We start from the raw sequence: 13,345 nt of genomic DNA on the forward strand, positions 1-13,345 counted from the left end.
GCGATCGAAGACTTCGATTACGCCTGCTTTTGCCTCCAGAATATCGACATCGTTCTTCTTATAGGCTAAACCTGCTCACTCCGAACTCGTCAAATACCGCCGCTGGCCCTTTAAACCATGACGCACTAGCGTCCACTGTATTTAAATGAACTCACATACACTACCGTTCAAAAGTTTGGGATCACCCAGACAATTTTGTGTCTTCCATGAAAAATCACACTTTTATTTATCAAATGAATATAAAATATAGTCAAGACATTGACAAGGTTAGAAATAATGATTAATATTTGAAATATTAATTTTGTTCTCCAAACTTCAAGCTCAAAGGAAGGCCAGTTGTATAGCTTATATCACCAGCATAACTGTTTTCAGCTGTGCGAACATAATTGCACAAGGGTTTTCTAATCATCCATTAGTCTTCTAAGGCGATTAGCAAACACAATGTACCATTAGAACACTGGAGTGATAGTTGATGGAAATGGGCCTCTATACACCTATGGAGATATTTCATTAGAAACCAGACGTTTCCACCTAGAATAGTCATTTACCACATTAACAATGTAGAGAGTGTATTTCTGATTAATTTAATGTTATCTTTATTGAAAAAACAATGCTTTTCTTTGAAAAATAAAGTCATTTCTAAGTGATCCCAAACTTTTGAACGGTAGTGTATATTATGCTCAGTGTGTCACATAGTTAAAGAATGTAAGTACACGACATAACTTAAACAAAGTCCGTGCTTTCTTTTTGGTTTTACTCGGGACATAAACGGAGGCTTCCGGAGTGAAAGTCCACGACCTCCGTCTTTATGCTAGGTCACCTGACGTACTGCAGCCATAACTACGTCCGCAAAGAGCAGCATGGTTTGAAAGCTAGGCGAGAACAGACTAGCTAACGGGTGCGTCTCAGGTTAAGCAGTGCTCCTGATTCTGCCAGGATTACACCACCATCCGTTGGCAATGCGGGGGTACCGTAAGTGGGGTACCGTAAGTGGGCCACGCGGTGGGTGGAGGCAACTCCTCCGTAATTGGTTCGGCTGCAGGTATAACGCTTGAAATTGCACTCGCAGCAGCTCAGTGAAGATAGCGACACCACCACCATCGCGTCAATCACCCCACAGTGAAGCGTACACCCTGTATCTCTGAGGCCCCCGAAACAGAGTTTATTTTTTTTACGTCTCCCGTGACTTTGACAAGTCATTTCCCAGAAACGACAAATTTCGTAAAAAAGGCTCTAAAGTTGTGAAACCGTGGTCGTCGGCGCGTCTCTTTGTTTCTCCGAGTGCGCCGCCGCCGCCGCGCTCTGCTGTCCTCTCAGCCTTTCAAGCCCTCCAACACAGAAAGAAAGGAAATATAATGGAGGGGGAAAACTTGAGCATCGCCATGGAAACTAGCCTGAAGTTAGAGAAACAGAAGGGTTGAAGATCTACTCGCGTTTCCTTCTCACATGCTCGGTTTGTTCCCACTGTTCCTCTCGAGTGTGTTATTATATGCTGAAATGTATAGTGTGTTAACTGAATGGTTTATTCTGTGAGTGAAAATGTATTACTGACACGGTTTTGGGGTTCTTGAGCGCTCTCGAGTGCCCCCCCCCCCCCCCCCATCCAACCCCTCTCTGATTCACCTCATCAAATGAACAAAGAGCCAGAGTCATGATTCTATGCAGATGATGTTGGCATACCTTTGGACATGTTTCCCTGTTTCTCCCTCCACTAAAATGTGCCATGATCTAATCCCCCCCCCTCCTCCCTCTGTTTAACAAATGTTTTCTTGACTGTGACCTTAACACATTTACCAGACCTAAAGTCAAATGTAGTGTATAAAGTGATATTCTGCCATGTTCTCCCACTATGTTTAACCCTTCACTCCAACGGGGCTTGTGATAGGAAAGATTTCTCCTGAATGAATGCTAGTTTTACTAATTATATTGTAATCTTTATTTAATTCGACTGGGCTGAAAACGGATAACCGAGGCTCCAAATTCTGGCTCATTAGGACGATTATTTAATCGACACCTGTTTAGGAAGGATGTCGTGTTTATGTGTGGTGTTTGGGAGGGAGGTGGGCATGTTGAGCTATGACAGCTTCCTGCTGCATACAGATTCATTAGAAATGAGCCATAGAAGCCACCAAGCCCAAAAGGGGTGGGGGGATTGAGCCCAACCTTCGTAAACAAGCTGAATAATTGAAGTTTCTTAACATCATGATTATTCACCCCCCCCCCCCCCCCAAAAAAAAAACATTGTGTTTAAAAAGAGGAGAATGGTTAAATATGTTGGGGGAGATGGGAGTGAGGGGGGGGGGGTTGTTGATCACTATCCGAGAACAATCTTACACAGCTTTCTTTTTTGTAATTTTTTTTTTCATGCAAAAATCATGCGGCCAATTTGTTGATGTAAGTGACCTGAACCTCGTGGTTTTGCTATTATCTTATTCAACCAATCACAGCAGCCAGAATCGTGAGCGTGAGCGTAGCCAGCGTGCAGGAGAAGACAGCTAGCCGTGAAGCGTATAGGCTGTGTTACATAGACATGTAAAGTTGTTTTTCCCGTGTCATTTGTAGTCTACTCTTATCTTGTGTTCTATGTTCATGTAGCTCTATGCAGCCAGGAACAGGTGCAGGACAGAGACGTCTTAGGTCTTGTATTTTATTCCAGTTCATAGCGAGTCAGCATATTAACTTTTTAAATAGAACTATCTAAACTTGTATAACTAACCTCATGTAAAGTGCTAGTGCTGTTCTAATACTGGTGTTGCTGTATTAATTTGAGCCGTTCTTCTTCTGTTCATCTGGAGGTGGTCTTCTCTCTCTCCGGTGGGCTCTGACGCTCTGTTTTTTTTCCCGTTGTCTCTTTCTTGTCCTAGGAGGTGAATTAGTGTTGCCCATAATAACCGTGGACTCCCTAGACCCCCCGTCCATCGCCACCCACTACCCAGTAATCCCCTCGCCCCCCACCACCTACCGCCCCTTCCTCACCCTGCTCGAAACCACCAAAGAGTCCCTCCCCTTGCCAAACGGCCGCCCCCCCTGCCTCTTGGACCAGGAGGACTGCGAGGAGCCCATCGAGGTGTCGGCGAACGGCTCGGGGGAGATGACAGAGTCGGACGATGAGGACTATTACAAAAATTCCCACCTCGTCACCGACAGGACTGTCCTCCCTCCTCCCCCGGGCGTCGAGGGCAGTGTCCAAAACCCCCGAGACCGCCACTTCTCCCGCTCCCCGAACTCCCACCGCCCGCCCCTCCCCACCACCCCCACCGCCAACCCCGACCAGCTCGGCCCGCGCGTCAAGCCGGCCGCCGGCGGCAGCAGCAACAACAAAATCCCCGCCGGCAAAATGAACACCCGGGACCAGGTGCTGCTGCCACCGGCCCACCCGTCTTCAGACCCGGGGCTCCGCAGAGTCCCGGGTATAACCTACCCCCCGAATTTCCCCCATGTTCCCACTCCAGACCCCACGTCTCCCGACAGAGGGCTCCCGGGCGCCGTGGAGGTGCAGCAGTCCAGCAGCACCACGGGAATGGTGGTCGGCATTGTGGCGGCCGCCGCCCTCTGCATCCTCATCCTGCTCTACGCCATGTACAAGTACCGCAACCGCGACGAGGGCTCCTACCAGGTGGACCAGAGCCGCAACTACATCAGCAACTCGGCCACGCAGAGCAACGGCGCCCTGGTGAAGGAGAAGCAGCCCGGCGCCGCCAAGACGGTCACCAAGAACAAGAAGAACAAGGACAAAGAGTACTACGTCTGAGGGGGGCGCCGCCGCGACACACAGAGACGGACGGATGCACTTAGAAGAAGGAAAGAGGCGAGAGAAAGAGGGAGCGAGAAAGGGCAGTAGATGGAGAGCTAGCAGAGGGTGACTCATTCAAAACTTCAGTATTGTCAAATACAATCAAATCAGAGGCACGGGCAGCCAATAGGAAGGCCTCGTGGTTCTGTTCATTGCTTTGATTGATTTTGACTTCTTATTGTTAGAACCAACGGTGTGGATTCAGGGCGGGGCTTATTACACCTCCGATCTCAACACATACTGTGCCAACAACCGTGTACCGAATGGTGATGTCGGCACTTCACCGGTTATTTAATATCGTGAGTACTGTAGGGAAGGCGCCAACGTCAGTATTTGTGTCCGAGCTCGTGGCGGAGGCCTCCCGCCGCCTTTTCAGAGATACAGCCACACGTTATACGTCCACCTGTTTTGAATTTGGCGACTTGGCGCCCCCTCTGTCAGATCCATGTACTGCCGGCTCACAGAGACTCAGCGTCACACCCGGCGCTCTCCCGCCTCTGTTGGGCGTTCCACGTCTGCGATCTCTCTCTCTCTCTCTCTCGCTCGCTCTTCCTCTCAGTTGGCCCCGTTGCACCGTGTAGTTTCTCTCCTTGTCCGGTGCCTGCGAGCCGACGCAACGTTTAAAACTCTGCCGTGTTTCAAGCATGTAGTATTCATTAACGAAAAAGAAGATAACAAAAAAAACGTTTCTTTCTTTCTGTGGAGTTTTTAAAAAAGAAAAACAGTAATTAAAAAAAAAAAGTTAAAAAATTACGACAACGATTGATGGTCATGAGCAACGCTCCGAAGCCCCGATTGGACGCTAACTCCTACATTAAGCCGCCATAAAAACTTGTTGAGGCCAAAAAAAAAGGCCCTTTTTGGTCGTCCTTTTGTTCCGGTAGATCTGTGTCATGTGTTTCTGGCTCCGAGGCCGCCACCCTACCGCCCCCCCCCCTCCCCCCTTTCTAGTGGGCCAGCAGAGAAAAACTGTGTCACGTCCTTTACAGTACAGTTACTAATAACCCGAAATAACAGAAGAAACCTCCAGCAAAACCAGATGAACTCTGTTCTATATAACTATAAATATATGTATAGACGTTGCAGAAAACCTTTTGGACCTAAAGCGTGAGCGAGTGGCGAAGCGAGAGCTGGTGGAAGACACACTTTAGGACTTTTGACGGTTACAACCCCCCCGTTCCTCAGACCCCGCCCCCTCATGGACAGCAAGACTCAGTCACCTTGGTTTGCTCTTTTCTTTCATTTCTTTTTCTTTTTTTCCTCTGGAGAAATGAGAGACATTAAAAGGGGTTGTGACTCCATTCCTGCTGGAGTTCCACCGTGGAGAGAGAGAGAGAGAGAGAGAGCTTGCAGCTGAAGGTGCGTCTTTGTGTCTTTCGCGCCCTCTCTCTCGTCTGACAGGACCGACGGGCAGCCGACTGGGCAAAAAGCAAACTTCGTGTGCTCGTCACCGCGAATACGAGGTGAGCGGCGGTTTTTCTCTTGGAAGACGTGTGACAGAACTCTAGTATTCCAATTTTCTCAACTCTATTAAAAAAAAAGAAGAAGAAGAAAACTGTACCATGGAAAAGAAAAGATAAATCCTGAAAAAAGTTTGTGAAATGTCTAAATATTTGACTCTCATTCCATTACTAAGAGTTCTGTGTGTCCCCCCCCCCCCTCCCCCCTATCGTCATTCCTGTTTGGAGAAAAGAAAGAAGAAAAAAATTACGATGCTGGAAAATGGAAATTTCTCAGTATTTTTTTTGTGGTAATTTGATCAAATGTGATTTGGGTTATGAAGATGAAACCTCGCCTTTTATTCCATCCGTCATCCTCAATCTGTTTTCGTCCTTCATCCTTTTTCTCTGTGTGTCAGATCGTATGTTCCCAGGCTCTATCCATTCTCCATGTTTCTTTTTTTTAATCATTTGTTTTATATCTATTTCTGTCCACCGGGCTGGAAACAAGATGGCCGCCGTTTCATTCATTCCCAGCATAACTCCTCCCAGTATCTTCCTGTTCTTTCTAAATGTTATTGTAAAGTGTTCCAGTGCGATGACTCTAAATATGTGTACATTAACAGAGGGAATACACTTGGTTATATACTTCTTACTCCTTGTGTCGCGTGGTCTCTTTAGCGTCTGCTTGTCTCAGATTTTGAGTATTTGGACAATTCTTAAAACCCTGCATTGGATTTTTTGAAAGTATTGGTTCCTTATGAGGATGATGTAGATAAGATCAGTGGTTTGAAGGAAGAAGACAACATGAGAACTTGATTTCCATCCAGATGACTCTAATCTACCAAATTAGTCTCATTTTTATTTTTTAAATATTGAGTTTTTTTGCACTCTGTAGGGAATCTAACATTCTCGTGTGAGACCTGGAGGACTGGAAGATGTTGAAAGCCACCAGACTCCTTCACACTTGCTCCACTTGTACCTCTGATGCTGCCTTCACGCCAAAAGCGTGTGAGTAGATCCCATAAGCAGAGTCAACGTACAGCCGAGAATGGTTACGATTGATGAGAATGTTTTTTGCCGGGCGGCACTGTTTTACGCGAATTGCGCGTCGTGAAAAATTCGCCCGACACCAAGTTGCGAAAGTCAATCAGCGTTGAGCTGCTCCGCCGTTGGTGAATCTAACTGCTGCTCTAGTGGAGCTGGAAGAGACATTCAGACTAGAGGTGAAAGTCACCGAGCTGTGTGAGCCTACGGGTGATGTCATGTATAAATATATATATATATGATATTAATGTTATGATCCCAAACACGAGACGTTAGATGTTCAGACGTTTGTGGGACGTCCTCAACAAGTATAAATCAGAACTAGTGGTTAGTTCTTCATGGTGGATGAAGGAGATGATAACTGTTTCCACGGAGTAAAGCCACAGAGATAAGCCCCGCCCCCATAAGCCCTGCCCCCTCTAAGGCGCGAATGACGCAAATAAGCGTGAATATTCGCAACCCTTTGGGTGGGAACGTGGCATTGGACACGGCGTTGCTGCTCTACCTCGATTGGTTCTTTTCTTTGCGGCTTAGAGAAAAGTTTTCTCAGTTTTTGCCTTCGATGTCAGAATATGAAAACACCTGCTTGTATTCTGTCAGCGCCCTTCAACCTGCTTCAACCCAGGTGGGCCCGGCTGGCTGGCGCTGGTATCACGTACGGCAACAGAGAGCTCTGAAACCACCGAGCCAACAATGTGTTTATTGCCTGTAATCTTTCTTTTCAGGCTTGTATACCCTCCATGCTGCTGCTCCTGTTTCTATATCCAGATGTGAAGTCAGAAGTGCTATACTGTAGGTGTTGCTTGGATGTGATCACACGGATATATATACATATATATTTTGATGATCATAGACACCTCTAATGTATTTTTAACTCCATATTCATATTACTTTGAGCTGTGTGTGAAGCTGATTTTGATGAGATATATAATATTACACATTTGTTTTTTTTTCATTCATATTTTAGATTGTTTTAAATATATTTTTCTTTGGAACATTCACAAGCAAAACTATCATCAGCTACATTTGAATCTTCGCACCTTTAAAGGAAAATAGATTTTACAAACCATCCCGAGTCGCCAATCACGGTGTGGATGTTTAATAACCACAGTGAGAGCCATCCCACGCTGAAAGAGCAACACACAACTACAGCACACGTCTGGACGTCTCTTCAGGAACACTGAGGTAAGTGCTTGAAATATCCAACGGTGGTTTATTTATAACATTTAAATTTAAAATGATTAGATCCTAAACTAATTCAACATTTAACATCATACCGTCTACTTCATTCCAACACACATTGCATATACTATAACTTCATTTAGACTTTTCAATATACAACCTATGACCTTTTCTTTTGAAAATGTAGAGTGTTGATATCTATTATATAATAGTTATATATATAATACATATATATAATAGATATATATTATGTATATATATTATATATAATACATATATATTATATATAGATATTATATATATTACATATATATAGTATATATATGTGCATTATATATATTATATATATGTATTTTATATATTATATATTGATTGATTTTTTTTACACACAAAAACTCACATTTAGGTGATATATTTATAAGAAGTAAATTATTTCTCCAAAAAAAAACTGCAGGGTTGCTGGTTACACAAACGAAACATTTAACAGAAAGAAATATCAAAATAATAATAACAAAACTAAGACTCTTGTACTTATCAACGCTCCTCTCACATGGATTCATTTGACATTTGTTTTAAAATGTCAGCTGTACACAAACCCTGAACATGAACACGGCCGTCCAGAGGAAGATAAACGCTGCCGTGAGAACATTCTCATATCTCAATTACATTGTGAGGCCTACCTGACCAGTTTTAAGTCAATTAAAGAAAAGAAAAGAATGAAAAAGAATCATTGCGGTGAGTTAATGTGTTTATGACGGCTTATCCTCTATTCTGATTTTTCAAGTTCAATATTTATCAGTATAATAAATAAGCCAATCGCAAAAAATACAACAAAAGCTACAATATATTGAGATGAACTTGTTGGATACACAATATTGTACATATGAGGTAGGAAGGATGAGGTGTTTGTGTTGCACATACATTGATATTGATACTGCTATTGCTCATGAGTTAATGAATGAGTGTTTGTCAGGAAGGTCTTGATCCTCAGTCGAGAAGCTCTCAGAGTCTCGGCTCCGTCCTCCTGAAGAGGACACGCTGCAGCGCCGCACGCCTCCAACGCCTCACGCCTCCAACACCTCCAACACCTCACGCCTCCAACGCCTCCCACGCCTCCATCACCTCCTTGTCCTGGAAGAGGGAGCGCTGCATGTGAAAGGTCATAGACATATCATCAGCTTCAATTAGCAATAAAGACGTTTGGAGGAAAGTAATTCTTAACACAGTCGGCCCAACTACTCAAGCTGTTAACGCCATCATTCCTGACTGGACCTTTTTTTCCAGTCCCGTTCTGCTATTTTATTGTATTGTATATATTGCGCATTTTCTCATACTTAATATAATATGTTACGTTTATTCTGTTGCTGCTGATTTCCCACTGGTGATGAATAAAGTCTATATATATATATATATATATTTATAAATATATATATATTGTATTATATATTATATAATATATTATATAGAAAGATAGCTATATATTGTATCATATATTATATATATATATTATTATATATATATATATTATTATATATATCTTACCACTGGAAATAGGTTTATCTATTACACTACATTATTTAATATTATTATATTTATTTATAAATATATTTTTATGTATACATTATATATGTGTATATTGTATATTATATTATATATTATATATATTATAATATATATATCTTATCACTGAAAATAGGCTTATCTACTACACTAGATTTTTTATTATTATTGTATTTATTTATTAATATATTTATGTACAGATATTATATATATATATCTTACCGCTGAAAATAGGCTTATCTACTACTACACTGCACTACATTACATTTCATTTCGCTGACTTACATTCATACACCATAGACACAGCGACGAGGAGCAATTCAAGATTAAGTTTCTTGCTCAAGGACACATCAACATGGGTTAGCAGAACCGGGGATCAAACCGCCGATCCTCTGAAGAACAATTACATTTAGCTGATAATACTTAAATCTGTTTACTTCAGTGAGGTTCAGAATGCAGGACGTTCACTTGTTAAGGAGTGTGTTTGCAATCCGTTCAATGCTTTTAGAGACATTTCACTTAGAGAAAAAGTCGAGAGGATCCAATTAGATTCAGTTCATTTTGTATAGCCCGATATCACAAATTAGCCAGGTCCAATGGAGCCTATAAGAGGAAGCAGTGATGTGTGATGGAGAGATGAAGATTCATCCATAAGGAGAGAGAGAAGAGGAGAGAGTTGCTCAGTGTATCCTAAAACATCCCCAGCAGCCTGTAAGAGACCAAAGTATCTGGGTTTACTCCTAGATGCCCAGCACACCATGCGTCCAGGAACATGAATAACACCGCGCCGGAAGAACGAGTGCAGAGGCACCGACAGGCCATGTGTTGTTGTGCTTCCCTTTGTCTCGTCTGACCTCTCGCCATGGAAACCAGCCGCCTGATCGATCGCCTGCACAGTCGATATCTTTGTGCCATGCTGTCGTGAGCGGTCCGAGATACCTCCACGAAATTATTTACACCGGACGCTCGACGCCCGACCAGAGCGGTTGTTGTTCACGCCCCCCATGCACCTCCATACGCACCAACGGCACCGCTGATGCCGACGCCTCTTCCTCCTAAGTAGGAAGCTATTGTCCATCGGACCTGATGCCATGGCCCCGCCCACTCCTCCTCTCTACCTCCATCTGCCTGATGGATCATGGAGGTCTGGATCGTGGTCCATGTCTACTACCAACTATTCATCCACTCTGTCATATTCATTGAATGTGTTGTAACTCTGTGATGATTCCTTCTGGTCACATGACATCTATTCGTCTGTCCATCCTGGAGAGGGATCCTCCTCTGTTGCTCTCCTGAAGGGTTCTTCCCTTTTCTCCCTGTGAAAAGGTTGTTTGGGAGTTTTCCTGATCCGATGTGAGGTCAAAGGTCAGGGAATTGTAAATTTGTAATTTGTGAGAATGAGCTGTATAAAATTAAAATAAACTGAATTATTGCACACTACACAACTTGAACATGCGCAAATAATCACAAGAGGCAGACCAATATTTTGTGGCGTGTACACGAGGAGGTTGGGAGGACCGAGACACGGCAGGATTGTGGACAGGTGACCTTTAATACTGCAGCAAATAATACAGCAGAAACTAAAGGAGAAGAAAGTGGAGTTTTACATGCGGCGGAGGTGACATTGGAGGAAATAAATGATGCATGTTTACTGCAGGCAGTGGGGGAAGTGTCAGAGTGTCAAAGGGAACACTGACGGCATATCAGACTGCAGGAATACTAAATATCTTCAGTGAAAGTTTACATTCAGGCAAAGTTTAAACTGCATTATTTCCTCCAAAATACTGAGTTAGCTGGAGGGATAATGTTGATCTGTCATTGATGGACACAAAAATCCCCAATATGGTCGAAAAAATTTACAGTAATATATCTGTGGAATGGAGACGGATATGTTGCGATATCCACAAGCCACTTAAGCATCATAGCGTGCTGAGATCAACAAATCATAAATTACACAATAATATCTTTGATCGGGACTTGTCCTTTAACTCCCACGTAAAGCAAATCTCAAGGACTGCATTCTTTCATCTACGTAATATTTCAAAAATCAGGCACATCTTGTCTCAAAAAGATGCAGAAAAATTGGTTCACGCGTTCGTTACTTCGAGACTGGATTACTGCAACTCCTTATTAGCAGGCTGCTCTAATAAATCTCTTAGGTCCCTCCAGTTGATCCAGAATGCTGCAGCTCGTGTTCTCACTAAAACTAAGAAAAGAGATCACATCACTCCTGCACTAGCTGCTCTGCACTGGCTCCCAGTAAAATCAAGAATCACTTTTAAAATTCTTCTCTTAACCTACAAAGCCTTGATTGGTGATGCTCCATCATATCTTAAGGAGCTTGTCGTACCATATTGCCCCACTAGAGAGCTACGCTCACTAAATGCGGGACTACTTGTAGTTCCTAGAGTCTTAAAAGTAGAATGGGAGCCAGAGCCTTTAGTTATCAAGCTCCTCTTTATGGAACCAGCTTCCAATTTCAGTCCGGGAGGCAGACACAGTCACCTCGTTTAAGAGTAGACTTAAGACCTTCCTCTTTGACAGAGCTTATAGTTAGGGCTGAATCAGGTTTGCCCTGGTCCAGCCCCTTGATATGCTGCTATAGGCTTATAGCTGCCGGTGGACGTTTTAGGATGCACTGAGTACCTATCTCCTTTTTTCTCTCCTTAAGGATGAATTTTCATCTCTCAATCACACGTTACTAACTCTGCTTTCTCCCGAAGTCCTTTTGACTTTACGTCTCATGGGGTCATCGGACCCTATGAGACGGCATAGATCCTATCTGCCTGATGGATCGCCTGGGTCGTGGAATTCCTGCTCATGACTACGCCACTGTCCTGTTGAGACTTCGCCCACTCCTCCTCCCCACCGCCATCTGCCTGATGGATCGTGGAGGTCTCCATCGTGGAATATGCCTACTATGAACTATTCATACACTCTGTCATATTCATTGAATGTATTTTAACTCTAAATCTGTCCTTCTGTACACATTACATCTATTGCATCTGTCCATCCTAGGAGAGGGATCCTCCTCTGTTGCTCTCCTCCAGGTTTCTTCCCTTTTTTTCCCCCTGAAGGGTTATTTGGGAGTTTTTCCTGGTCCGATGTGAGGTTTTGGGGCAGGGATGTCTATGTGTACAGATTGTAAAGCACTCCGAGACAAATTTGTAATTTGTGAAATTGGGCTATACAAATAAACTGAATTGAATTGAATTGAATAGGTTATTCTGTGTCGTGGCCTTTGAAGAGGTCCCGCTGAGGGAAGGCTGACTGCTCCCTGTGGGAGGAGTCAGAGGCCATCGCTCCCTGTGGGAGGAGTCAGAGGCCATCGGATTCTGCGTTCTTCGGATCTCCTTCTTCCGTGTGTTGCTCTTAGTGGATGATGTTCTTCTTCTGTCGGAGTAAAAAGATTCTCAGGCCTCAGCGAGAATTGAACTCGCGACCCCTGGTTTACAAGACCAGTGCTCTGACCACTGAGCTATGAAGCCTCACGGGTCTTTGTCTGGAGGCGGGCCTTCGTCTGGAGGCGGGCCTTTGTCTGGAGGCGGGTCTTTGTCTGGAGGCGGGCCTTCGTCTGGAGGCGGGTCTTTGTCTGGAGGTGGGCCTTTGTCTGGAGGCGGGTCTTTGTCTGGAGGCAGGCCTTCGTCTGGAGGCGGGTCTTTGTCTGGAGGCGGGCCTTTGTCTGGAGGCGGGTCTTTGTCTGGAGGTGGGCCTTTGTCTGGAGGCGGGCCTTCGTCTGGAGGCGGGTCTTTGTCTGGAGGCAGGCCTTCGTGTGGAGGCGGGTTTTTGTCTGGAGGCGGGCCTTTGTCTGGAAGCGGGCCTTCATCTGGAGGCGGGTCTTTGTCTGGAGGCGGGCCTTTGTCTGGAGGCGGGCCTTCATCTGGAGGCGGGTCTTTGTATGGAGGCGGGCCTTCGTCTGGAGGCAACCTGGCCATCGTATTCTGATATTTACGGGGGGGGGGGGGGGCTGTGGTGCTTCCCTCTCTCGTCGCGACTTGTTCATCACACGACTCACACGTTCTTCGGCTCTCCTTTCTAAACTGTGGTTTGAAACCAAAGAATCTGCCATTTTGGAAGTCGTTATTTGCGTTCTTTTTGCCGACGGGAGCGGCCATCTTTCCTCGCTGGCTTTCGAGCTACATGTGTGATCCCGTACCGCGTCAGACACACACTAGTGTTGCTCGGTGGTCACGGAAAGAAAGCAAGAAAAAGAGAAAAAGTAAGAGTCTGAATAAGGCGTGAAACAATAACGGGCATATCTTTCTTTATTGTGGCGATCCGATCGTTAAACCATCGTCGTGTCATATCTCCTGAGTCTAATACA

The 13,345-nt window shown here is 44.4% G+C and overlaps 1 protein-coding gene and 1 non-coding gene across 9 annotated transcripts in view; one reads left to right on the forward strand and one right to left on the reverse strand.

The window, feature by feature from the left end:
* Positions 1–5,887, forward strand: part of nrxn2b (neurexin 2b) — an 856,499-nt gene extending 850,612 nt beyond the window's left edge. For 5 of the 8 annotated variants that reach the window (XM_056442212.1, XM_056442208.1, XM_056442207.1 and 2 more), the window contains one exon: positions 2,865–5,887. In XM_056442212.1, the coding sequence (XP_056298187.1) occupies positions 2,865–3,751 (887 nt within the window). In that variant the 3' untranslated portion in view covers positions 3,752–5,887. The remainder of the gene's footprint in view (positions 1–2,864) is intronic. The other 3 variants (XM_056442213.1, XM_056442214.1, XM_056442216.1) reach the window with 3 other exon arrangements.
* A 6,549-nt stretch (positions 5,888–12,436) lies between these two features.
* Positions 12,437–12,509, reverse strand: trnat-ugu (transfer RNA threonine (anticodon UGU)). Its single transcript has one exon. It is a non-coding gene; the product is annotated as a tRNA-Thr (tRNA).
* Between the last annotated feature and the right edge of the window lie 836 nt (positions 12,510–13,345).

The sequence above is a fragment of the Pseudoliparis swirei genome, chromosome 21 (assembly GCF_029220125.1).
Source record: "Pseudoliparis swirei isolate HS2019 ecotype Mariana Trench chromosome 21, NWPU_hadal_v1, whole genome shotgun sequence".
NCBI lineage: Eukaryota > Metazoa > Chordata > Actinopteri > Perciformes > Liparidae > Pseudoliparis > Pseudoliparis swirei.